Source organism: Gavia stellata, chromosome 30 (assembly GCF_030936135.1).
Source record: "Gavia stellata isolate bGavSte3 chromosome 30, bGavSte3.hap2, whole genome shotgun sequence".
Classification (NCBI taxonomy): domain Eukaryota; kingdom Metazoa; phylum Chordata; class Aves; order Gaviiformes; family Gaviidae; genus Gavia; species Gavia stellata.
Window position 1 is genome coordinate 7,026,197 of NC_082623.1, and position 26,096 is coordinate 7,052,292.

The 26,096-nt window shown below is 60.5% G+C and overlaps 2 protein-coding genes across 4 annotated transcripts; both read right to left on the minus strand.

Annotated features, from left to right (window-relative positions):
- Nucleotides 1-867: 867 nt before the first annotated feature.
- Nucleotides 868-10,873, minus strand: RHOC (ras homolog family member C). Of its 3 annotated transcripts, none has more exons than XM_059831253.1 (5): nucleotides 10,841-10,873; nucleotides 2,740-2,897; nucleotides 2,339-2,459; nucleotides 1,893-2,023; nucleotides 868-1,708 (listed from the first exon to the last, which is right to left on the minus strand). In XM_059831253.1, the coding sequence occupies exons 2-5, from the start codon at nucleotides 2,893-2,895 to the stop codon at nucleotides 1,535-1,537; spliced, it is 582 nt and encodes a 193-aa protein (XP_059687236.1). In that variant the 5' UTR covers nucleotides 2,896-2,897; nucleotides 10,841-10,873; the 3' UTR covers nucleotides 868-1,534. The 3 variants fall into 3 exon arrangements, with proteins under 3 accessions (XP_059687236.1, XP_059687237.1, XP_059687235.1); XM_059831254.1 differs by lacking the exon at nucleotides 10,841-10,873 and adding an exon at nucleotides 9,475-9,481; XM_059831252.1 differs by lacking the exon at nucleotides 10,841-10,873 and adding an exon at nucleotides 9,276-9,297.
- A 1,971-nt stretch (nucleotides 10,874-12,844) lies between these two features.
- On the minus strand, nucleotides 12,845-22,172 carry PPM1J (protein phosphatase, Mg2+/Mn2+ dependent 1J). The gene is made up of 10 exons (XM_059831249.1): nucleotides 21,934-22,172; nucleotides 20,508-20,634; nucleotides 19,654-19,977; nucleotides 18,985-19,097; nucleotides 17,446-17,530; nucleotides 15,722-15,840; nucleotides 15,430-15,493; nucleotides 15,144-15,251; nucleotides 14,832-14,983; nucleotides 12,845-14,539 (listed from the first exon to the last, which is right to left on the minus strand). Exons 1-10 carry the CDS (start codon nucleotides 22,170-22,172, stop codon nucleotides 14,392-14,394), a joined length of 1,479 nt encoding a protein of 492 aa, XP_059687232.1. The 3' UTR covers nucleotides 12,845-14,391.
- Between the last annotated feature and the right edge of the window lie 3,924 nt (nucleotides 22,173-26,096).

Below are 26,096 nucleotides of genomic sequence, written 5' to 3' on the forward strand. Positions count from 1 at the left end.
TCCCCCTGCCTTGGTCCCGGGGTGCTCAGTGTGCCATGCATCCCTGCGGAGACGGGGCTGAGCCCGCCGGGCAAGGGGGTCCTGCTGGCTTTCACTGCCAGCCAAGAGCCCCGGCACGGACCATGGGACAGCCCAGGGCAGACACCTGCCCTCGCAGAGCGGGACCATGCTGGCGCTGGACTTGGGACCACTCTCCATTTTAAACAGTTTTTGGCATGGCCGTGGAAAGCCAATTCTCTGTGACTCGTCTCACCATTCAATGAATGGCTTAAGCGAGACTCCGGCCTCCGAAGAGCATCACTGGGTGCGCAGGGGACCTCAGTTCCACCGTGGTGGGTGACTGGGATGCAGGCAGCAGGCAAGGACGTGGCCAGGCGTAGGGTGGCTGGCGTCCCCTGCCAGACACCTGCCTGGCCCGAGAGCTGGCACGGCCACACAGGCACGCTTCACTTTGTTTCCCTGGAATAAATGTTTAGAGAAAAAGTGTATTGATGTAAAGTCCTGGGCTCTGCCACCACAGCTGGGGCTGCCGGAGCAGGGACGAGCTTGCTGCAGCCCTGCCTCAACCTGCCCCAGGACGGCAACAGAGGAGGGAGAGCTCCAGCAGTGACCGCAGCGCCTGTGGCAGCAGGGACTGGGTACGGCTGGGGAGCTCCCACCTGGCCCTTCCCACGTAAGCTGCTCCCAGGGTCTTACCCAAGCATGTGATGACGAGCCCTGATCCTGCACCAGCGGCTGAAGCAAGAGGGGCTGGGGCCCGAGCAAGCCCCCCACCCTGCAGCATGTGGACCTGGCCCCCAGGCAGCCACCCGGACCAACACGGGCACGAAGGACAGCCAGAAGGATGCCACGCAAGCAGAGTTACAATTACTGAAATACCAGTTTGCATTTATTCTCCCAATTACGCAGTTCAGTTTACTGGTGCTAAGTCCATGACCAAGGCAGGCTCGAAGAAGGCATTACAGGCAGAGCTGGGCAGAGGCGCTGCCCCAGCGCGCAGCCCAGGAGCAGAGCACTTCTGGCAGTGGCCAAACCTGGCTCTGCACACAGACTGGGGCTGAAACCTGCCCTGGGCAAGCCTGTATAAAATGCTGGTGTGCTGCCCACATGGCTGAGGGGAGGGGGCAGAGCACCCAAGGGCCCACCAGACCCCGCACGCGAGCTGCGGGCAGCAGCCAGCGGCACCTCCTGCTTCTGCGGCACCTGCCTGGAGCTGGGGAGGGAGAGCAAACACTGCAGCAATCCCCACGGGAGAGGCGAAACCAGGGAGATCGGTACAAAATGGGGTGACACAGAGCTACGCAAATGTCCAGCCCATAGAGAGCAGTGGGGACTGAAGGCACTGGCCCCTCCCGGCCCTGGGGTCACGCAGGGACACCCCACGGGCTTGGGTGGCAGCTCTTGTGCAGAGGGTTCAGGGCAGATACTGGCACCATGCGGTCCTGCTTCGGCTGCCTGCCAGCACTCCCTCCCCACGCGGCGCGGGGCAGCCGGGTGCCAGTGCAGGCAGCTGCCTCCTGGCCCGGCGCGCTGCTCACAGCAGCGGGCAGCCTCTGCGCTTCTTGTTCTTCCGGACCTGCAGGCCTGCGCGGGTGGCCATCTCGAAGACCTCCCGCACGCCCTCCTTCGTCTTGGCCGAGCACTCGAGGTAGCCAAAGGCGTTGATCCTGTTGGCCATGTCCCTCCCCTCCTCTGGCTTCACTGGTTCCTAGAAAGCATTAAAAAGGGGGTTCAGGAGCATTGCCAGGAAAGAGCAGCAAAAGCCCAGTGACCACAGTGGGGCATCCAGGCCTTAGTGCCGGGATCCGGCACGGCAAAGGGGAGCCCCAGTGAGGCGGCATGGGGAGAGGGGGGTCGCTGGCCGAGGCAGCGGGACCTGGGGCTGCTCCCACCTGCTTCATCTTCGCCAGCTCCCGCCGCGTGTGCTCGTCGTTCCGCAGGTCCTTCTTGTTCCCCACCAGGATGATGGGCACGTTGGGGCAGAAATGCTTCACCTCTGGCGTCCACTTTTCGGGGATGTTCTCTGCAACGAGCGCATGTGGAACCCCTGAGCCGAGGGGCTGCTCTCCCCCTGGCCTCCTTGCAGCTGCAGGAACTGGCACCGGGCTGTTCCCACGGGAAGGCAGGGCTCACCCCGTGGCATCCTCCTCTCCCACCACCTCCACCAAGTCAGCAAGTTCCCAGTGTTTTCCTGGAGCGCACGCAAAGCCAGGAGATGGAGGGGAGGGACTGGCACCCCCCAGAGGGGCGGCACGGGGGCTTCCTGGGCCCCAGGGGTTTAGCAGCAGCACCCGGTCCTGTGGGAGCCCCAGGTCCCCCCTCACTCCCTGGTCCCTACCGAGGCTATCCGGGCTGTCGATAGAAAAGCACATGAGGATAACGTCCGTGTCCGGGTACGACAGGGGCCGCAGCCTGTCATAGTCCTCCTGTCCCGCCGTGTCCCACAGGGCCAGCTCCACCTGGGAGGGGAGAGGGACGTGGCTCAGCAGCTCGCAGACGGCTCGGCAGGCCAGGAGCGAGCAGGTTTATCTTCCTCAGTTATAGCTACGGCCTTCCTCAAACTGGGGCAGGTTCAGGGTGACCCAGAAACACAGGAGCTGTGGGGCTTCCCCAGCGCTGCGGGTGCACCCGAGCTGTGCGGACCAACCCACGCTGCAGTGCTGGGTGGTGGCACGGCCAGCGCAGGACCACGGGAGTGAGGGGACAGGAACAGCTCCAGCACCCTGAGACGGTCCTCACCTGCTTCCCGTCTACCTCTATGTCGGCAATGTAGTTCTCGAACACAGTCGGTACGTAGACCTCGGGGAACTGGTCCTTGCTGAACACGATCAGCAGACACGTCTTTCCACAGGCACCGTCTCCCACGATCACCAGCTTTTTCCTGATGGCCGCCATTGCTGCGGGGACAAGAGTGAGTGAGCGGGACAGAGCAGCCGCGGGCAGCCGACGCTCCCAGCCCCTCCTGGCCCCCCGTACCCCAAAGTCTCTCGCATGACTGCCCAGGAGGGTACCGGACACAGGAACCCGAGCACACCCCAGCGTGAGCAGCCAGTGACTGCCAGGACACGGGCTCTCCCAGCCTCCCGCCGGGCACACCTCCAGCACCCGCACACAGCCTGCACGGGCACCAGCTCACAGGCACGGCAAGAACCAGCCCAACCAGAACCATTTACATCCATCACCACAGCTGCGGCCAGGAGAACCGTCACACCGATGCCCCAGCAAGTGCCGGTGGTTGCATGCAGGGACCTCGTGCAAGACGATGAACCGCTCTGCTGTACCCATCCCGCCGGGCAGCGAGGCTCCCGCCTCGGCCATCCAAACCCTCCCATGCTGGACCTTCTCACCATGCCACCACCCCAGGCAAAGGGGATTTTTGACAACCTCAGAGTCGCACGCACACGCTGGTTTTATCTTAGATTATAAATTCTTCAGGGCAGAAACTGTACTCCAGGTTTCACCCGGGCATGCTCACCGGCTCCCAAATAATCCGATCAGCAGCTGGAACAAGCCGAGCTCTCAGAGGTCCGGGCGAGCACGACCTGCGCGCCTGGCACCCGGCACCGGGCTGGCCCCGTCCCATCCCATTAGACAAAGGAGCCTTTGCCACATAACTGCCAGGAGCCAACGCTGGCACTGGCAGCAGGAGAAGCTGCCAGCCATCACTCAGCAAACAGAGCTGAAATCCCGCAGTAAAGCAGGATGCTTTCTGCCCCAAGAAAAAAGGATGCAGTCCTGCAAGTAAAACTATGCCTTCGCATCCTTGACTTTCAAAAGGAGATTACAGCTGAGCCTGGGAATCACCCGGGATGATGCCACGAAATGCCTGCTGTGGCGTCTGAGTGAGGCACGAGATAATCAGCCATGGTGGGATCACATCCCGCCCCAACCTCGGGCCCAAAATCTCTTTCCCATCCCCAGCTTCCCAGATGCTTCAGTCCAAAAAGCCGGTCCCACTCCTTCCGCACCCACAGCACATCACCAGCTCTCTGTCCCTGCAGAAATCCTGGGCAAGACGCACACTGGCAGTGCAGGGTTTAACCCCTGGAAAGGCGCGTGCTGCTCTGCAGGCTGGGGGAAATTACAGGCGACCAGAAAACTGCTCAGGAAGGCAGGGACACCCCAGGCCCTCCAGCCAGCCCGGCCCCTCTCCAAAACCCCTCTGCCCGGGGGCAGCAGGACTGGCAGGGGCAGGTTGTGCTTGGAGCCTTGGGGAGGTTCAGCGGGAATAACTGTGTGGGAAGGACGTGCACACCTCTGCTAATGCACCGAGCTGCAAGCGCTGGGAGCGGATCGCGCTGGGATCACGCTGGGAAGGCCCGGCCGTGGCAAGCTTTGCATTTAACCAGGGCACTGACACCAAGCCTTGAGGAATGCCTGGCGCCTGTCCCCTCCCGGGGCGATCGCCAACAGAAAAGGGAGGAAAAGAGAAAAGCCCGAGTAAGGCTGCGTCATAATTAGCTGCAAGTGAAGGATTAAGGAATTGGACTCAGTGGCTGACTTGCATTTCAAAAGCAGCCTGAAGAGAGCTCCTCTCATCTGCATACTTAGCAGGTCACCACTAAGCTCCTGCCTGGATGAAACCCCCAGGGCTGTCACACAAACCCCTGGGAAGTCTCGGGGACCACCCCGCCTCTCACAAACTAAACTGCCCAACCGACCGGGGGGGCTGGGGCAGCGGAGAGAAAGGTTTCACCCAGATCCGGGCCAGACCCTGCTATAGCCCCGGATCTTTGCAGGTTACAAGCACTTTGGCTCACAAGCCGAAGCAGGAATGGTTTGTGGCTGCTGAGTGCTGTGGAGCCATTAACAAAAATAGTAAGCCGGCACTTGTAAGGCGAGAAGAGCGAGGACGAAGGGCCGACGCGGCAGGATCCGGCACTCCTCGACCAGAAGCCTCAGCGTTAAGCACACATCCCAGTGGAGCACCACGTCTGTACAGAGGGTGAGCACATTTGGGCAACACTGAAGTTGAGGAAAAAACCTCAAGTGACCAAAGGGTCCCACTACTGGGGGCTGGGCGCAGAGGGGAACTCCCAGCATGGCTCCTGTCCCCTTTCCTTATGCCGTCTTGCTCCCGCCTGTCCCAGCTGGGCCAGGGACACCCACAGCCCCATGCACGGGAGCTCATCCCGAGCAGACACGATGTTTGTATTCTGGAGCCAGACAAAAGGGCCAGAAGAGTCTGCTGTCTCCTGCCCACTTGAGGAGGGAAAGCTCTCCAGGACAGCGTATCCCTGGGGACACAAGAAACACATCACCCCTGTTGCAAACCATCCTTTTCTTCTGACCAAACGCTCGTCCTCTCTCCAGCCATCATCTCCACAGCATGGAAAAAGGGAGAGCTCATGGGCAAAAAAGCCTATTTACTTAGACAGAAAGTTCCTTTGCCCACAGCAAAATGCGATTTGCTGCTTTGCGACTCTGTATCTCAGAGACGAATGGAGGAAGAAAGGTGGTGTGGGACGTGCCGCTATCTAATCCACACAACGCAGAGAGAGACACATCTGCAGCGCAAGGAACAGCGGATGCCCGGGGAGACAAACACCCGCTCCCAGACAGACATCAAGATCTGCCCGTGCCCAGTCTGCCGGACATCGCACCTAAAACAAAAACAACGGGAGCGGCGCAGCGCAGTGCTGCAGCCGGCCCCGCGTGGCTGCCAGCTCCCCTCCGCGGCTCCCCTGCCTGCACGCCATCCCGGCGGGGAGGGTGGCAGATGTTCCGAACCGAGTCGCAGCACCCAGAGCTCCTTCCCACAGGCTCCGGCGTCCACCCTGACCTGGGACGGCTCCGGGCCCCAGCAGCTCTGGAGCCCAGTGTGATGTCAAGCGGTGACTCAGTGGGCAGAGGCACTGTCCCCACCCAAAATCTCAGCACAATCCATTCCATTACTCACGAGAGTGGCCCAGAAATAGCCCATTACTAATCCAGAGCTGGCGTGCAATGGCAAGTGGGGCAAGGAGGCCGTGAGCACTGTGTGCCTCGGCAGCCAGCTGGGCTGCCCCTGTCCGTGCCCTCGCCCTCGAGCCAGCCGGCACGACACCAACGCCAGATGCCGGTGGCACTCCGCTCGGGGAGAGACTAGCTCCTCTGCCAGGGGATGCTCTGTCACTCAGCAGGACGAGGCCAGGGGTGCCCGATGCAAAGAGCCTTGCGCTGTTCCCAGATCGCGAGCGGATAAGAGAGTGGAAAATGTGGAGACAATTTGAGGAGGATAGCTTTACTACAACTGCCAGCAGGCCAAATGATTAAAAGGACACAGTCGCCCACTTCAGACATGGAAATTCGGATTTTAAACTCTGCCGAGCGTTAAGCACCCCGAGTTACAGCGAGGCTGCCCAGCCTGGCCCATACAGCAGCCGCCGTTTTTGGGCGCAAGCAGCACTTTGGGTGCCTCACTGGAGATGCCTCCTGCTCGTTCAGAGATAACGAAAGGGAGCAGCTACTTTGTGCTGGCACCTCGCACAGAGCGGCACTGCGCCCGCTGCTGCGGCAGGCTGCGGGGACACGGGGACGGCCGCAGGTTTAGCCTGTGCCACCACCACCAGCAGTGCCCGCGCTGACGGCACCAGCTGAATCCTGAGCAGGCAGCTCCTTCAGCACGCCGAGAAATTGAAAACTGGAACCAAATTGCTCTGCTCTACTTTCCCAGCAGCTATTCTAAAGCCATCACCATAAACCAGCCAGGGCTCCAGGACAACCCTTGCGTTATTGGCCTCTCCCAGCTTCGTGCCTCAAAATGTGAAGTTCCTGCTGAGCAGGAAATGGGGAATTCCTCTGGCAGCAGGATGCGTCCATCATCCAGTGTCTGCTACGGGATCTCAGGAAACGGCAGAGAAAGATGTTAATGCTTTGAAGAAGGAATCGCACTAGGGACAGAAATCTTTCAACAAACCTCCTTGGCGAGACTCGAGCTGCCTGAGCCAACAGAGGGGTTTTGTTCTAAAGCAGAAATTCCCAGGCGCTGCTGCCGACGGCCCCGCCCCAGCCGGACCTGTCACTATCAGCAAAACCAGCTGAATTTCTGTTCTGTTCTGGGGTTGTGACACAGCCTTGGCCGGAGGCACAACCCCGAAGCCTGGGCAGGGCTGGGCTGGGCTGGCGGGGACGGAGCCGTGCTGGGAGCAGCCCTTTCGCAGGGCCACCCCTGCACGGCAGGGCCAGCTCCCCACAGCCCCTGGGCCCAGCACGCGTCCCACTCTGAACAAAACCTCCTCATCCATGAGGAGCACAGGAGAGCGGAGCAAGGAGGAGGATCGAGCCTCCACGCAGCGCTCACACAGCCCCTGGCATTGCCCCGGTGATCTTCTTGGCCAGAGACGGGAGAACAGACGTGGGGCTCGTGCTCCTGCCTTGCAGAGCTGCCACCAAGCATCTCCTTACAGGCTGCCTGTCGGACAATTAGAAAATATTTCTCTGCCCCAGCAGCTCTCTGGTCCTTCCCCTCAGACTGGAGGCTCAGGGAACAACCAGCCTGCTGCACGCAGCCCTGTCACCCCGAAGTCCTGTCACCCCGAAGCCCTGTCACCCCGAAGCCCTGTCACCCCCCTGGACCTCCCGGAACCGCGACACAACCAGAGAGGGAAAACCAACTCTTGGAACAGACCGAGAGCTTCCTGGCATTGCTGCATCTCCAGCTCTGCTAAACTTTTCAATGGTTTAACAAACAAAAGCATCCAAGTGCTCGGTTGGACTGTTTTGATTTAACTCTTGTTTGGGAAGGAGCTGGGCACAGACCATGGGAAGGAGCTGGAACAGCCACGATGCGTGTAATGGATTTCAAAAACGCCAAAACACACCCCTTCGGTTCAGGCTGTGCAACCTGTGACACAGACAAGACCTAAGGGAGCTCGCAGCATCCAGAGAGCACGAAACACTAGCAGGGAACACAGAAAATGTTTCCTAACCAGTGCAGCCAAGGACAAGCTGTCTCCACTTCTAAACATGGCCGCGTGTGTGCACAGGGCTGCCGCCACCGCCCGAGCACGCCGGGCAAGGGCACCTCAGGACAGGGCCCCGGAGAGGCACCACCGGGCAAACAGAAGCCGCTTCGGACAGCCACAGGCCAGCACTGCCAGCGCCCCAGGGGCCGGGGGGCGCCCCCCTCCAGAGCCCCCCGGGAGCAGCTCTCCTCCCGCCCCACCAGCGGGTCACAGCTCCGACCAGCGCAAGCGGGGAAACCCACCGAAGCGCGTGTGGAGGCAGCAGCTGCCCCCAAGTTGCAGCAGTTGGAAGGAGACTGAGGGTGCTTGGGGACAGACTGACAGAGGCACCGGGTCATTGCATGCATTACCAGCAGAACACCCCGCAGTGGTGTTCCGCAGCAGAAACAGTTTTAGCTAGTAGGACTTGCTGGCACAGCTGGTGCAGTGAGAAAGAAAGTAAACTTCCAAGTTAAAATCTGACAGGTACGCCCATCAAGGGGAATTTAATTTGCTGAGACATCTAAATCGCGGCCAAGATAGCACAGGACAAGTGTCCTGGCAAGTGTCTCGGGTATCAGAGGGACTCTTACACAGAAGCACAAAAAAGTTCTAAAAAGGGCTCGAAGCCAAGAGCAATGCCAAAGGGAAACGCAACAGCCAGGGCAGAACTCAGGCGCCAAGCTCCCGGGCAGATCGCAGCTTCAAGATGATCAAAGTGGCGCTGGTTTTGGCACAGCGGCATCTGCAATTTCAGGCTCACGTAGCCCCTGGGCAGGCCAAGCTGTGCATTTCTGTGTAGGACAGAGGAGACCAGGCTCCAGCGCTCGCTCACGCCAGCAACCACCGCTGACACCCAGAGCACGACCCACACCCACCAGCAATGCCAGCTCCCGCTGCCCAGCGCCTCCCCATCCCGCCTGCCGCTGCGGCCAAAGCTCCCCGGCGCTGAGGGAAGGGTCGGTACATACCCCCGGGAAAGCTGCCTGAAGCTCTTTCTTAAGACCTAGACCTGCTATATCCAAATGAAGAGCAATCATCAAAAAAGGAGCTCAAACTCAGTGCTTAATTTTAGATCTTACAGGTTTTTTTCTGAAGGTGTGAGCTGTTCTTTAAGCGTGATCAGGCAGCCTGGGTTTCCAGCACGCTCCAGCGCAGCGGCAAAGGGCCACTGCCCAGACCCAGACCCGAGGCAGAGCGGCCAGGCTGGCTTGTTTTCATTGCTAAATCCCACAAAAACATCCACAAGCAAAACAGAGAAAGGGACTTGGAACAGAAGAATTTTACAGCCTAAACAAAGCTTGAACCACAAGTGCTTGTGCTTTGCAGGAAAACGCTGCCTGCCCTTACCTCCTTTTCCAAAGGACATCATGCCATGTTCTTATTTTACCTCCCGCGGAAGTGACAGCCTTCCCAGACTCACGGCAGTACAAGTGTCTTGCTGAAAGCTTCAAATAACATGCCACAATCTCAGCAGATGCCTGTACTTGTGCAACGCCTGACTGCCGCTGTCCCAGGGCCAATCAATATTTGCTAATACATTCCTTACTTTTCATGTCTCTACGCCTCTCCAGTGCAAACAGCAAGTTAGGAGGTGAGCCTGGTTAAACGCTCCCGATAACCTGTTGGAAGACAGTGACTTGGCTTATTTTCCACTCAAAAAAAACGTTTCCCTGGAGAGGTTGTAGCTGTCAGGAACATGGATCCAATTTAAGGTCCATAAAATCCCACACAGCCTTTAGCTACACCACTTGTAGCTGAGAAGGAGAAGCTGAACATAAATTGAAACTCTTTGGACACCAAAAAGCACTCAGAAAAATGAAAATAAAACGCAACTGGTCTCAGTGAAATACAGACAGCCAAAGCCGCTACCTCCCCGTCTCCGGTTTCACAACCTGAACACTTCGCTGGGGATGTGGCAGTGCTGCTGCCCGGCCCGGGGGGCTCAGCCGGGTCCCCGCGCCCAGCCCACCCCCGCACAGATGCGCCCTGTGAGGCAACCCGGGGATCCCGCTGCCGTTTTCACGGGGGTGTCGAGAGGCTGAGGCTGGATTTAGGGGGTTGGCGGCCGCTGGGAAGACTTGGCTGCCCAATTGTTAATGCTGGAAAGGGCCGCGCAGTCATGGTTTTGGAATGCTCCCTTGCTCCTAAGACATTACACAATTATTTCTCCTCCCCCGCAAGCCCCCCTAATACAAATGTTTAGAAATGAGCTCAGCAGTAAGCAAAGGGAACTTTTTTCCTTTTCTGAAGAAAACAGAGTGGCCACACCGCGAGCAAGGCCGCACGCAGGGTCGCTGCTGGAATGGGGGGACGTGAGGAGGGATGGCTGGACGGGGCAGCAGCCCGCGGGCTCTCACCCCAGCCCGGCCCGGGTCAGTCACCAGCTGGGGGGCAGAGGAGAACCCCATCTGGGCAGCACCCGCAGGTCGGGACCCACAGCCCAGGGCCGCCCTCGAGGGACGACTGTGGCAGCGAACTGCCACTGCCCCACGCCCAGGGACCCGCACCCGTCCTGGGCACACCCATGCCATCCCATTCCGTCCCGTCCTGCTGCACCCCACCCAGCCCGGCTGGGGCATCCACCCCCCATGCCCCAGACCCCACCCCAGCAGTGACCCCACATCCCACCAGTCACCCCACACGCCAGTACCCCCGGACCCCACCAGCAACTCCACAGCCCACCAGTAACCCCAGCCCCCAGTTTCCCCAGATCCCAGCTCTGACCCCACACCTTACCAGTACCAGTAACCCCCCACCGCACCAGTAAGCCCACGCCCCGGTTACACCAACCCCAGCAGTGACCCCAGCCCCCCGGTCCCCCCCGCCCCAGCACCGACCCCACGGCCCCCGGGCCCCCGCCGCTCAGCTCCCCGGGCCCCCGCACCCCGAGCGCTGCCCAGCCCAGCCCGCACCTCTCTCCGCCGCTGCCGCTGCCCCGCTCCCAGCTCCAGCTCCAGCTCCAGCTCCAGCTCCGGCTCCGGCTCCGGCTCCGGCTCCGGCTCCGGCTCCGGCCCCGGCTCCGCAGCGCGGCTCGGGCGGCGCCGCCCCGTCCAGGGGCCGCCCGCGGAGGGCGGGGCGGGAGCGCTCCCGGCCGGGCCGGGCCGAAGGGCGGTGCCGGGGCCGTGCCCTTCCCCGCGCACCCCCCGTCCCGGCTCCGGGGACACCCAGGCCCTGCCGCCGCTTCCCCGCGGAGCCGCGGGCGCCGTCCCCGCCTTGGTCCCAGGCCGCCGGGCACGGCCCCGGGGTGCCCGCGGCCTCAGCCAGCCTGGGCTCCCCGCAGGGCTCCCCCGGTTGGGGTTACTGACGCCAGGCAGGGAGAGGGGCGATCCCGGCGCTCGGCCCAGAGCAGCCGGCACTGCCAGGAAGGGCTGAGCTGCTGCTCCCAAAGCCCCCTTCCAGGTAGGGCCACAGCAAAGACCACCCCGGGCTTTGCCCCCTAACCAGGAGTCCTCCACCATCGCAGCACCTCTCGAGGAGACGCCTTTCCCCCCGCCAGCATTATTTATGGCAGCGCCAAGCCAAGAGCCACCGCTAGCGAGCGGCGAGCTCTGCCAGGGAAGGCAGAGCCCAGCGGGGGCCAGCCCCGAACCCCATCGCACCCTCCTGCATCCCCCACGGGCTGCCCGGCCGGCCGCTCGCTCCCCGGGGAAGGCCCCGCTTCCGCGTAACAGGCACAGCGGGGCGGTGAGGGACGTGCCCTGTCCCAAGGGTCTCCTGTCCCCTCCGCAGGGCCACTGGCAGAGGGGGGGCCGTGATGCGTGGGGCCCTGCACGGAGACAAGCCCCGTGCTGCAGGCGGGGGTCAGGCTCTCCTCGCCCCAGCGGGCTGTCAGCAAGGGGGGACCGGGCCGCTCCTCCCTGCGGTGCCCCAGCTGCAGGGCTGAGTCCTGCCGCTCAGCCGGGGAAAGGCAGCCCCAGCGGCCTGGCCCAGACCCAGGCTCATAAACTGCTGCTATTTTAAGGGCTCGGAGACAATCTTTCTTAATTTATCAAGCCCCAGGCCAGGAGCTGGTTCCAAGGGAAATGTTTCCTTAGTAAAAAAGGGAACCACAGAGGAAGCTTTAAAGGCAGCCTCTGCCTCCTTGCCTTATCCAGCAGCTCCCAGGCAGTGACCTGGAAAGGCAGAGCCAATTCTCAGTCACCAGCATGAAGAGCACCGGGCCAGGGGAACAGGGCTGTGCAAACAAGTGTGGGGGGAGCTGGGGGTGTGGGGAAACCGTGTGAGCATCAGGAGCACCAGGGGTAACGGTGGCAGTCAGGGGACGTGTGACAGCAGGGACCCTTCCAGCGGGCAGCCCACCCTAGAGGCAGGGGGTAGCTGCTGCTGGGGTTCCCGAGGTCCCAGAGAGGGGTCCTGCCTCTCTGGCACAGCCACATCCCTGGGAGCTGCAGCCTGCAGAGCTGTGCCTCCATCCGCAGCCCACCCCACTCCCTGAAGGGGGGACCCGACCCCACAAACCATCAGCCTTTCTTCCTCTCCACTCCCTGTCTGCATCCGGGCACTGCCTGCAGCAGGGAGCAGTGGGGGGGGGGGCCAGGTTGGTGCCTGCTGGTTTTCAATCCTCATCCAAGCCCAGTAACAGTAACCCTGTTCTGGGTTGCTGACCCACCCCACAGCCCTTTCCCTGCGGAGCTGGCCATGGCCCGCCCCAGAGAGCCGTACCCCTGCACCGCTGCGGCAGCCCTGGGCAGAGACCGGCTGCACGGTGGCGGTTCCTACTCCCCGTGGGCCCGGGAGGGATTCTCCACAGGGTCTGGCCAACGCCAAGGGCAGAGGGACGGCAGCTCACATGGCTCTGTCTGGGCCTATTTGCTACCAAGCCTGCCTTGGTAGCAGAGCTAATTGGCTTTTAGGTAAGTCGTCTTTGCAGGAGCTCTGCAAGAAAGACTTTGAAGGGGGATTGCAAGTGGCAAAACCTTTATTTAAACACACAGTGCTATACAAGGACAGGCTCCCAGCTCCAGTATCACTCCCTTCTCCCTTCAGCACAGAAGATGTCAATAGGTTAAAATCTCACTGGGTAACTTTCACTTCCCATTAAGTGCACCCAGTTTATTTACATCTCGCTCATTGTAAGAGACAAACAACATTCACCAGGGGTGACACTTGACAAGAGCTGGCTGCACCCAGTGACAGCAGGACACAAACTACAGGTGCCACAGAGCCTTTCCAAAACAAGGGACCACAGCCCAGCTCTCCCCATCGCCACACTGCCAGGATGGCATCACCCCTCGTGTTTTGGGAGGACGCAATGCTCTGCAGGGGTCCAAGAAATGCATCCTCCAGGTCAGAGGTATGTGTGATGCAAAATAAGATACTGTGCAGAGATCAACTGCTGCTACAGCTCTGCTCAGCACCGGCTTTGAGATTAGTAAGAAAAAGGAGGGAGTTGTCTTCCCCCCCACCCCAGTCACAACCAAGCTGCTTTTGTTGTGGGTTTCCAGCCCTCAGCTAAGCAGATCCATGCAGCACGATTAAGCTGTTAAGCTTGGCTGAATAGGGCTGCTCTGTGTGCAACTGCTGCTCAGCAGTGGCCAACTTAGAACCGCTCAAAAGTACAGACATATTATCATACAGACTCCACACAACAAGAAAGGATTTAGACATTTTCTAGCTCAGCTCCCCAGTTAATAATAAATAATTGGCTCCAGAAACACAGCAGTGATCCAAGGCATGAAGAGAGGCGGGGGCAGAATCCACGGCACAGCCAGCACGAGTGCAATAGCTCATTCCTTTCCAGGGGCTTGCAGTGCGCTGCAGTGACCGAGCACTGCCCCATCCTCCCAAACTGGAGACTAAGACAAGGTACGTGGCTAGGATGAAGGCGCGAGGGGACGGAGAGGGCAAAACACAAAGCTGGGATGTCAGCTGCGGGGTTTGCCCACCACCACGCCACCCACAACCGGACTGCTGCTGGGCTGAGCATTGCTCGGCTGCTGGCAGGGCTTCACCCCAGGCCACGGCCCATCCTAGCCCCAACGCCCAGCCCCAACAGCAGCTTCCATGTCACTGGTGCAAGTGCCACAGGGTGGGGGGAGAGGAGATGATTGCAGCAGGAAGCACACGCTTCTCCAGGTACGAGTGCTCCCAGCAGCCCAATGGCCGTCGTGCACTGCTGGAACCAGCGCAGCCGTGCCCAGGGCGAGGTGCAAAGGACGCATCGAGAAGCCAGGGAGGATTTAGGCTTTTCACAGCAATCAAGAAAGTGGCAGCACGAAAAACATCCCTCAACCCCAGTCCTTGCTCTCTGTCCAAGGCTCTTCCATCTCTGCCCAGGGCTGGGATGCAGCAGGTGGAGGGGGGATGCTCTGGGCAGGGGCACAGAGGTTCCAGGTTTCTTAGTCTTCTTGCAGTCGGCTCAGGAAACAAGGGCTCAGGGGAGAGGTGGCCCTGAGGCAGCAGGGGTGTCCCGCTCGTCTCCATCCAGGCAAGGCAAGCCCCCCTGCCTCAGGGTCTTTGGGCATCATGTGTAGTTTCCTGGGCCACCCAGAGGGATCACGAAGACAGAGATGTCATCACCAGAGCCCAGCTTGTCGTTGGCCAGCCGCCAGCCCCGCTCCTTCAGAATCCCCCTGGACCGCACCACTAGCTCCTGGGCCACCATGGTGTACCTGGGGGCAGAGCACCGCAGCTCAGCAGCAACCCCAGACCCCGCAGGCTCTCTGATGCAGCATGCTGCAGTCCTGGCAAGGAAGAAGCTGGAGTAGCTAGAGGTGCAGGAAAGGGTCCCTTGGAGAGGAAAGATCTGAGCTCAGATACGCACATCCAGGGGAGCATCGCACACTGAGGAGCAACAGCACCAGCCCAAGGCCAGAGGGACGTGTGGCCACAACACTGCTCCAAGGAGCAAAGAAGATGTTACAGAGCAGGACACGCTCATGCCCCTGCTTACTCTCAGCTCACCTGCATGGGTCATTGGGTTCGTAACTCGTCAGCACCTCCATCACCACACCGGCCACCTCCTTGTCATCGGTGACATCCCAGAGCCCATCAGTGCCCAAGACCAGAACGTCGTCGGGGCAGTGCTCGTACTGCGTGAGGTCGTAAACCCTGATCTGGCAAGCAATGGAGCAAGACATGAGGGTGAGGGGCAGAGAAGGCTCCAGAGAGCCCAGGTGAGCACTGGCACTGCCCTGATCCGGGATCTGGTCACCCCAACTGTCTCCAGCCGTCGCAGGAACCTCTGGGTGCAGAGCAGCTGGTAACCAGGCTCACCTCTGGGAAGCAGGATAGGAAAGGCTTGATGTGGATGTTGGAGCTGAACACCTTGAGGTCATGGTCTCCTAGGCCCCGTGTGACCCCAATCGTGGCCATCACCCGAGCCTGGGAGAACGACAAAACCAAAAGAAAACTTTAAGCCGCTTCATCTCCACCTCCATTGCCAGCTGAGAATTGGCGGCATTGGAGCGGCAACAGCACAAACAAAAACAGGCTGGAAAACCCCATTCAGCAAGGGCAGGAGGGAAGCAGCCCCTGCACAGGTCCTGCCACAGCACTTCACCTTTTTGCCTTCCCCGTAGATAAGTGGAAACTTTAGGTCATCCTCTTCTATCTTTTTGTAAGCCCTGGTTAAAATAAGCCAGAGACAACGTGTCAGCTGGTGAAGGCTTCCAGCACCTCCCCTGCCCACTCAGGACACAGCATCAACCGGGACAAGGCCCCTTCAAGACCCAGGTGCCTGGAGGGCCACAGACCCCATCCCGTGGGAAGGGATGCTGGAGCCGGGCAGCCACGTGCACAGGGACCCCAGCACCGCCCCTCAGCATGAAGCTTCCCATGGGTCGGGCGGTTACCAGCCGTTCATGTCTTGGTCTCTGTACAGCATCTTCTTCCCCAGCTCCTTGGGCTGGATCCTGCGGGGGAACTCGAGGTGCGTGAACTCCTTCCCCAGCAGCTCGGGCCTCAGGAACGCCTGCGGGACGAAGCAGTGGCTCAGTCGCGGGGCCGGGAGAGCAGGATCCGCACAGCACCGCCTGCAGCACCTCGCCGGGCACCGCCACCACGGCGGGGGACCCGCCAGCCTGCCAGGACCTGGGCTAGGGCGTTTCGTGGTGGGGATAACATCAGCTGCTCTGCTGCAACTCGAAGGGGTGGTGGTAAAGCAGCTTCACACCACCCGTCTGTGCTACGCCCAGAGGGGAGACAAGAGCTGGGGACAGCCATGCCAACACTCAGCAAGAAGGTTAAGCTTTCGCATGGAGAGTTTTGGGAAATAAGGAGCCCAAAAGGGATCCAACCCCAGCAAATTCCAGAAGCTGGAATTTGCCCAGGAGGAGTCAGAGCCGCAAACCTCCTGGGACCCCAGGCTCAGCACGGGGCACAGGACTGGCCCAAGGAAAAGAGCTGACGGGTCTTTTCAGAAACCGTGTCCCGGCTGCAGCCGTGATGAGCGATGAGAAACAGCACAGAGCCCCTTCCCAGGGCAGCCCCCGCAGCCCCGGGGCCTCCCAGAGGACAGCACACAGGGGACCAGGAATAGGGACAGTGTTGGAAAATGCAGATGGAGGAAGAAAGAGGTGAAAAAAAGGAGGAGAGGGAGCATGGGAGGGTTCAGTGCAGAGGCACGGAGAGCCCCGTCCCGCTCCAGGGTGGACCCTGACCACAGCCTGGGCACCGTGCAGTGGAGCAAGCGTCTGCCTACCCCCCTGCCTGCACCCTGCCCACTGCAGCCGGCTGGAGAGGATCCCGCTCACAGCAGTTTCCTCCTCTCAGTCATTCAAAAATAGACTCAAGAAAAAAATGCCTCAGTGTTTTTCCAAGTACACTGCAAGCCAGGAAATCGCATCCAGCAAGACCTCCTCCAACACAAACACCTCCTCCTCTGTGCTGCCGTCAGAGAGGTCTTTATAACCTTAAAAAGTCTCCCTGTGTGGCACAGAGGGGTTTGTCCAGGCCAGGCAGGAGAGAGCTTTCAGGAAGAAAGCTAGAAACCCGCTGGCACACGTCAGCTGCCTGCCTCCTCGGGGAGCAGCTGGGGAAGAAACTAGGACTCGGCGCAAGCACTGCGGCTCCTTCGATCGTGTGAGGGAGCACGATGGGTGCAGGGAGCAGAGCCGTGCTCCTCCCGGTCACTGCCAAGCCAGCCCGGCGCTCCCGCAGCAGCGGCAGCAGACGGGTGCCCAGCCCGGGCAGGCAATGCTCCCTGGGCAGGAGCAAGACAAGATGGACTGAACTGGCTCCATGCAACCACACCAAATGGGCCCCATGCCGAGAGCCCAGGATCCCCAGGTCCTGGCCAGGCCAGGCTCACAGGCACAGCCCCTCAGGCTGACCCTGCAGCAAACCAGGGCTCCGCCAGCCACGAGATGCCCCCACGCCAGTAAGCCAGGGCAGCTCTACCCATCCCAGCGCTTCTCCCCAAGCCAGCAAGCTGGCTGGGATGGACAAGTGCTGTCAGCAGGTCCCAGCTGTGGGGCTGCCCCAGGCCCCCACCAAGAAGGCAGCCCGGCAGGCAGTGCGGGGAAGGGGCCAGGAGGTGGTTCAGCAGGAATGGGGTTAGAAGAAAGGTCTTTCTTACTAAAAACTGCAGCCTCTGCCTCTCTGTCTCTGGAGTAAACTCCCTGGACATTGGAATGATTTCCCCGTTACGGATGATAATGGCCCTGCAATGAAACATGGAAGGATGAGATTAGAGAGGAGAGGAGACATGGCAGGGGAGCTAAGCCCGGCTCTCCAGGGCTGATTCCCTGCACAGCTGCCCAGGCAGTGCAACCCCTTCCCCTCCGCTGCCTGCCCTCTTCCCAGCCCCGAGCTGGGGGGCTGCTTGCTGGCTCTGCTGCAGCTGATCCCCCACAGCCCCTGGGCGGGCAGGGCATGCCTCCCTCCTGCGCAGGACAGGGAGGAAGAGAAAATGGAAGAGAAGTATGGGGCAGAGCGGAATGAAGCAGAACAGACCAAAGGACAGGATATGGTTAGAAAAAGAGCAGCACAAAGGTGGCGAACCCTCCTTTAAAGAGGAGCTGCACGCAGGACAGGCAGAAATTGCCAGCAGCAGGACACGGGTGCAAGCACCCGGCCCACACCAGCACTGTGGCTCGCTGCTGCAGCTGGTCTGATTGATTGATGTGTTAAAAAAAAAAGTCTGATTATGAGATGTTTCTGAGTGTCGGGGGGGATAGAGGATCTCCAACACTAGTGGCCCAGCTGTCCTACCTGCCCTCCTGCCTAGGGCTGCGGGTCTCCTCCAGGGATGCAGGGCCTGGCTGAGCCCAGCACTGGCAGTGCCTGATGCCCGGGGAGGGAACAGAGACCCTCGCCCAGAGGCATGGTTAGAGCCTCGGGACCCTGTGCACACTGCCGTCCCGCTGCTGCCATGGAGGGGCCCCACACCCAAAAGCAGAGACCGAAAGGATCTTCTCCTCCTCCTCTGTCCCAGAGCCTGTATTTGCTGGCCTGACACTGCTAACCCTGCAGTAAATACAGAGCAATTCAAACCAACTTCACCCTCAGGTAAGGTGGACTTGCCTTCCTGCCATTGCTTGGGGGTATGAACACACGCAGGTGCAATTACAGTAACGCACTCAAGGAAATGCATGTATCAGTCAAAATCCTTGGGCTCCAAGCTCCCACAGGACTCGTCTGCACATAGATTTGCGTGTCCTTCTCCTGAAACAGTTCACTGGTATGAAGTGTGCCCTAAAATTACTTCTTGCACATTTTTGAAAGCTTTGCTGAGGGCAATTTTCACTCCCCAACTCGCAGCCCAGGGCAGCGCTGGCAGCAGGGGCCAGGGTGTGATTCAGAGACATCTGGGAAGCAGATGTGACGCTGCCAGGACGGAAGGGAGCAAGTTCCAGATTTTGGGAGGTAGTTCTGCTGTCGCCTCTGTGCACCAGGCAAACAGGGAGATCCCAGCAGGGCATGCTGTCCCCGGGTCGTGCAGGCAGGGAGCGGGCAGCTCTGCCTGGTCCTGCTGCCTTTGCCCTCTCCAAGACAGCCCAGCTTCAGGGATGGAGCTGGGTGCTCCTCACCAGCCATGCCTCCAGCACTGCCCTGCTCTACCGGGGTGCTCCCCAATTACCAGGCGAAAGGTGGGGGCTGCCCAGCAGGGCCGTACCTGCTGTCGCCGGCATTGGCCACGTAGAACTTGCCCATGAGGTAGACGGCAGCCAGGGCACAGCAGCCCCCGGACAGGCGCTGGGACGCCCGCTCCCGCTCAATCTGGTCGTCCTGGGGAGACAGAGAGCAGCTCCAGGCAGGGCAGGTGGGTGGCCCCACACCTGCAAGCAAAGCTGCAAGCAGCCCAAAATAGCGCCCGGCTGCTCCGGCAGCACCTCGGCTGCTGGCCGAGTGAGACCCCCCTCCGGGGGGGAGCGGCAGCCAGCCGGGGCCCGGGCACCTTTCCCCACACAGCCCAGGGGCGGCTGCAGGGTTGGGGGGGCAAGGGTCCCGCCAGGCAGCTGAGGACATGGCTTCACCGGAGCAGCAGAGAGGGCAGGAAAGAGCAAGACAAAAGGGGAGCAGCTGGGACTGCTGGAATGAAGTGCAACGAAGCCCTCTGCACCCACAGAGGTCCAGAGCGCAAAGCCTTTGCATCCTGAATCCCTCAAATATGGGAAAACATCACAGTGCCCTCTCTGAGACTGTCCTGCTAGGAGCCCTCACTGCAGCCCCTCCTTGCTGCAGAGCTGCCTTTTGCCAGAGGGGACAAGCCAATGCTGACACAGACAGCAAAGAGATGCTCCCAGGGATACCTGGGCATCCCCGCAGGCGGGCACTCGCTCACCATGTGCTTAAAGGCGTTCTCGATGGCACCAATCACCAGGCTCTCGTGAGAGACCGCTTTCTCTAGATGAAACCGTGGCACAGCATCGTTGGGGACCTCCCCGTCATCCTCTGCGAGGGGCACCCGGCTTGGCTCCACAGGGCCAGCCCTCGCGTCATGCGGGAGGCAGATGGGAGGTGGAGAGGGGTCCTGCAGGATGTCCACGAGGTCCCGGAGCTGCTCGCAGATGTGCAGGTGCAGCCTCTTGGATGCCATAACAGCAGCACCACTGCCTGCATGGCCGTCAAACAAAGCCCAGTAGTGGAAATAAAAACCCTTCCTGCCCTGGAGGAGAGACAGGAAGGTTTAGCGAGCCTGTGAGGAAGCAGACGGGACGGGGAATTCGGAGCAGCTGGGGTCACCAGCGGAGGACAGTGACAGAGGGCTTTGCCTCCGGCTCGCAGGTCCCAGCCCAGCGCAGGCAGGAGCGATGTGGGCAGCTGATCAAGGGTGTCTGGACACAGCGGGTCCCTGGCTCGAGCCCAGCCCTGCGTCAGACACCTTGTGCTGCCAGCAGCCCGTCTCCAGCAGCCGGCTCCTCCGAAGGGGAGGCACGACAGGGCCAGCGTGGCAGCCACCTCCACAGCCCGCTGGGGCACGCGGGCCAACAGCCTCCCCGGGCCAGCCAGCCCCAGCACGGGCCAGCGAGGACGATGGCAGGAGCTGGCAGGGAGCAGGGGCAGCCGGTCTGGGACCCGAGGGAATCCCCAGGGAGGCAGCGGTGCACACATATTGCCACATGCCCCATCTCACGTCCTGCCGCTGGGCATCCTCCCTGTCGTGTCCCTGCCTGCGCACGCTGCCACGGCTCTCACCCCAGCCAGCTCCCCGCCGCCTTCCCTGGATGGCAGCCGGCCCCTCGGGCTGGGCCTCCTCTCCACAAACACCACCTCGCAGCACGCCTGGTCCTCGTTGTGCTGGCTCTTCCCTGCATTTATCACCCTGCCGGGAGGAAACAAGGTGTAAAGGCTCTTTCTCTCACACCATGCTCCAGCAGAGGCCACCCCGCAGCACCTCATCCCCCCCGACTCCCATTCGTGCCCCCACGTCCCCAGCGATGCTCTCTGCAGTGTTCCTGCCCTGTCTGGGGCGGCAGCAGCCAGGTGAGGAGATGTCCCAGACCAGCTGCAGGGGTTGATCCGGGGCCAGCGGCAGTACTCGCTCCCACCAGCACAGCTGGGTCCATGGGACAGCGGCCATCCAGGCATCCACCAAGGGAGGTGACCAGAAAAAGTGGGGTTTTTTGCTGCAGGTCCCTAGCACTGCCCCAAGCACAGCGATTGCCTGAAAACCTGCACCAGCCTCAACGTGCACACACCCAGCCAGGACTCACGGACACTCAGCAAAGGGATTACAGCCTCATCTGTGTCCCATCACCTCTCAGAGGGAGCAGGTGCTTCAGAGAGGAAGGCGATGAAGACAAAACCAGCAGAACTTTTGCAAAGATTCACACTAACTTTTCACAGCCTATGCTGGCACAGCAGATTTCAGGTCTAGATTGCAAAACCTGCTCACGGGAGGAAGCTGTAAACATGCACACCAGGATGAGCTCTTTGGGCACAGACTTTTCAAGTGGTATGCAGAAAGAAGTCTCGGGAGACGGAAGAGAAGTCTTTCTGCTGAGCAGAGGGTGGTTTTTGTCCTGGGTACTCCTACCCCAGTATCTCCTGGGGCAAATTAACATCTCAAAAATCTTCCTAGGACATCAGGAAGACCAGCTTGAGCAAGGGATGTGGGAGCAGACTGACAGCACGGAGCAGCAAAGGTGGCCTTCAAAGCCCGACCTTCCCCACCTGCCTTCAGTTACGGGCGAAACTCGCAGCGAGTAAAAGGAGAAGAGAATCAGGCCCTTGAAGGGGAAGTCGAAAGCAGGTCCCACTCCCAAGACAGCTTCAATTCCCTCCTCCCCTCGAGTCCTGCGAGGGCCGCCGCAGTTCCCTCACCCCTCGGTGTCAGTTCCCCATCAGCGACACCGGGTATGGTGCGGATAAGCGCAGGAACCAAGAGCGGACAGAAGAGCTCGAAGCCTCGGGGACGGGTAAGAGCAGAGAGCCGCGCTGACGGCCCTCCCCTCGCAGGCAGGCAGGGAGCAAGCGCCCTGCCTGCTGCTGCCGAGGGCACAGACGCGGCTCACCGCCGGCTGCCGCGACCCAGTTTAGCTCCCACGGCTCCCGCCCCGCCGCCGAGCGCTGCCAGTCCCGCCCTCCCCGCGCCGCGCAGCCCCCGCCCGGCCCCGCTCACTCGGCGTAGCCCGTGCTCCAGGGCAGGCGGCGGCGGCCGTCGCGGGGGCTCTGCACCGCCCGGCCCGCGTGGTCGTCGGCGCGGCGGAGCTCCTCGGGCGTCAGCTGGAGGAAGGCGGGCCGGCAGAAGGAGGGGCCCGCCGGCGAGCCCCCGTCCCCGCCGCCCCGGGGCTCGGCGGGGGGCTGCGCGCCCGCCCCCGCCACCAGCTGCGCCACAGCGGCGCGCACCCGCAGCAGCATGCCGAGCCCGGCCCTGCCCGCCGGCCCGCCCCGCGGCCCGCCCCGCTCCCCCGCCGCGCCGGGGGGGGCGGCTGCGCATCGCCCCGCAGTGCCGCCCCGGCCGGGCCCCAGCCCGCGGCGCCTCGGGCACCCGGCCCGGGCGGAGGGGGTCACCCGGGAGCTGCCAGCCCGGCCCCGGGGATGAGCCCGCGCGGCGCGGCGGCCGCCAGAAGCAGCGCTGGGAGAGCCCCTCCCCGGCCGCCGGAGGCAGCGGGAAGGCGGGGAGACGGGCCCCCCGCCCGGCCGTGCCCCCTCCCGGGCTCTGCCGGCAGGCGGGTTTCCCGGCTGGATCCCCCCGGGGCTCCGGCAGAGCCACCGCCTCCCACCCAGCATCCATCCCCGTGCCAGGTGCTTTGTCACTCTCCCCGCGCTCCCCAGCGAAGCCGAACCCACGCGCGGCCGCGCCAGGCTGCTAATACCCAGCCGGGGAGCAAGGAGTTAACGGGGGAGGGCCGAGGGCCGAGCCTCTCCCTCGCACCCAGTGCTGCGCTGATCAGGAGGCAGGTTTGGCTGACCCAGGACAACACGTCCCCCCCGGCAGGGAGGGGAAGATCCGGCACCGTGAGGAGAACCGCTCGCACAGCACCTCCCTGCCCGAGTTCCTATGACAACAAAAGAACTGCTGAAAAAACACACTATTTGCCTACCATACAGTAAAATTGAGGCCATTTCCTAAGACTTGTGTGCCCCAAGGCTCTCAGCTCCCCGGAGGAACCGTTGATTCCTTTCCACGCAGGGCTTCTGCACTGCAAAGTCGGAGCAGAAGTGGGGCTCTCACTGCCAGACCTGCAGAGCCCCCCCATACCTTCATCGCCTTCTGCTTTGGCCAGAGCTCTTCTAACTATACTGCACCACTAAGATGACCCTATAGAAGATACTCGGTACTCCCTATATCTCCATTATCTAACCCCTAGCTTTAAGCTATTCACCAGCCTGACCTTTCAAGGTCCTCACACCCCATTCTGCTTTCTGCTGCCTGCTCGCGCATCCCTATTTGAAGGTGCCGCCTCATTTCCTGCCTTGCTTTGCACCCACTGCTCACCTGGGTGTCCCAGCTGCTCCTTGGCTCCAATCAAAGTGGTCCCTGATAAATGCGTCCCTGCTCCCCCATTATGAGTGCTCTAAGGCTGGGTGCTGGGGGGAGCTGTGACCTATGGCTCTTTGTATTGGAAGCCTGGATGAGGTGCAGGTAGTTTGTGAGCAGGTATGTTTATGTTTCTTCACAGTATCTTGTGTCGGTGGGACGGTTTTTATTATTTCTTCTTGTTGTAGAGATCCCCAACTCTGTATGAGCTGCTCTGCTGCCAGCACCGAGCTGCCCGGGTGAGAACATCCCCCTGCTCGGCGCTCTTGCTCCTCCGCCTCCTCCCAAGGCCCGTGCCCCGTCCCCCGCAGGAGCCGCGTGTTCTCGGGGTGGGCTGCAGCCGCCCCCGGCCCCTCTGCCAGCCCCCCGCTGCGCCTCCAGCACCCGCGGGTGCGCAGGGCCGGGGGCTGCAGGGAGCGGCGGGGGCGCTGGATGGCGGCACAGGCTGCGCTGCGGGCGCGGAGCCGGCCCCGCCCGGCGGAAAGGCCGCGGGGGGGCCCGGCAGCCGCCCTCGGGCCCCCTCCCGCGGGGTGGGGGGGAAGCCCGACGGCCCGGGGAGCAGCCGCGAGCAGCCTGCTTCGGAGCCGCCCGGCGCTTCCAGCCCGGTGCAGCGCTCCATAAGCTGCTCTGGGTTTATCACAGTTGGGGGGCCAGGGGCCGCGGGTTTGCAGCCCTGGCACATGCACAGGTTACGCACTTCGCGTATTTCTGGCACCGGCTCCCTGTCTTCTTCCTCTGGTGCCTCCTGGCAGCCTGGAGCCCCAGCGTGGCCGGGAGCTGCGGTGGGCTGGGGCTGATGGGGAGCAGCTGTGCCAGCCCCGAGGCCAGCACCCCAGTCCCTCTCCAGCAGCCCTGGGTCCTCTCTTGGCTCCGGATGCTTTCCCCCTTATGGCATCTCTGTCCTGGTGCTGGTCACGCAGGGGGGGGTCTCAAATATTACAAGTGCAAAATCCTTTGTGTTATGATGGTTGAAAGTCACTGGATTCTCCGGGGAATGCTTCTCACCTCTGAAGGGCTGCCAATCCACCCCATGCTGCTGAGTCACCTCGATGCTTTCCTCGGAAAGAAGGAAATGGTAGATTCCAAAATTACTTCTGTGTAAGGCTGATCCTGTTTTGTATTTGTTGTTTCTGTCATGCCAAGCACTGAACAGAAAGAATGGTCTGACATAAAAATGTGCTGCAAGAATGCTCCCTGAAACAATGTGATGCTAATAACTTTTCCAAGAAAGAGGGCTACATTTCCTCCTATTCATCCCGCCTGCTGGTTCAATGTGAAGTTTCCTCCTTGTCTGGAGTCTGGTGTTCCCCTTCACGAGGCTGCTGGGCACAGGACCTGTGCGTGTGCCTGGGGACACAGTTACAGGCTGAGTCAGACTGTGAGCTTGGGGAGGCAAATGCCAGTAAATGGCCCCTTCAGATGTCAGTGTCTCTGCCCTTTGCCCCTTCCCACCCCTCAGGGGTTCCTGCCTGGGCGGCTTGTATGTTCCTTGCTTCCCGTCTCGCCCAGTGTCCCTCCCTGCCTGAGCACGGGGCCAGGCGCTCACCCTCCATGGGGATGGCTTCAGGCGAGCCTTCAATGCTTTATTTGGCAGACCTGCTGTCCTGTGGGATTCCTGCCAAAGCCACCAGCTTTCTGCTTCTGAGCTCAGCTCTGGAGACCCTTCTTAGCTGTCGGGCTGCACTGAGCTGGTTTTGGCAAACTAAAATTGCAGGAACTCCCCTCCAGTGGTGCAAAGCTGGGGATGCTTTCTCCTGCAGCCTCCAGAGCTGTTGGGATTCCTCAGGCTGATCTGAACCTGAGGTTTCCCTGTAGCTCAGCATCATTCCAGGGTTCCTGCTGGACCTGGGCAGCGGTGTTTCCTTCCCCTCTTCACCTGGCTGCCTCCCTGCCCCATAGCTCCAGGGAAAGGATGAACTCTTGGGCCCTCCTCTCCCTCCCTAATCTCGGAAGGTTTGCCTGCCTAGAATAGAGGGATGTAAGGTTATGACATCTTCTCTGTTTCTGGACAAAACTATGTGGAGACGGTAATGAAAATTATTCCTTTTAATTTCTAGAGGGGGACTGGAGTAACAATTTTCCAAAGCCCTTTTTAAATGAAAAGCTTTATTTCAAAGGAGTGGAGACTTTAATTCCTTTCAAAAAGCAATTTTTCTTTGAGAAGAGCAGCCCTGTTGCAGGTTCTGTCTTTGTGCAGGGCAAGAGGAGCTGAGCTCAGCAGAGCAGCAGCTGTGTGTGTGTGAGGAGGAAGCGGCTGTGCATGGGGAGCACTGGCACTGGGACCAGTAATCCCCTGCCAGCCTGCTGCTGTGATAAACATCAATTAAAAACTAGTAACACGGGAGTTAGGCTTAAATCATGCTATTCTGTTTCATTTCTTGTGCAATTGCTTAGCATTAAAAAAGCCTTTCTAAGTTTCATCATTCAGCTATGTTGCTGAGCCCCAAAGGAGGTAGGATGAAGCCAGGGATATTTCTTTGTGAAAGAATGACATGTTGGTGGCATTTAAGCCAGAACAGAAGTAAATTAAACATCTAGATCATAAAAGTACCAGAGGATGTTTTAAAATAGGCTCTTTGCAGCAGTGCATTAGTTGACTGCACAGCTTTACCGTGTAATGAGCAATATATTAATTTATAATTAGTGTAATACAGTGAAGCTCAGCAAATAGCTCTGTGCACTCTGGATAATTCATCAACAGAAGCAGCAGCTCTTAATGGTTTCCAAGGTTTGCCTGTCCCCTGTAATTGGGAAGTTCAGAATTTATTGTTATTTCTTTTAAGGGATAATTTGATTGCAGC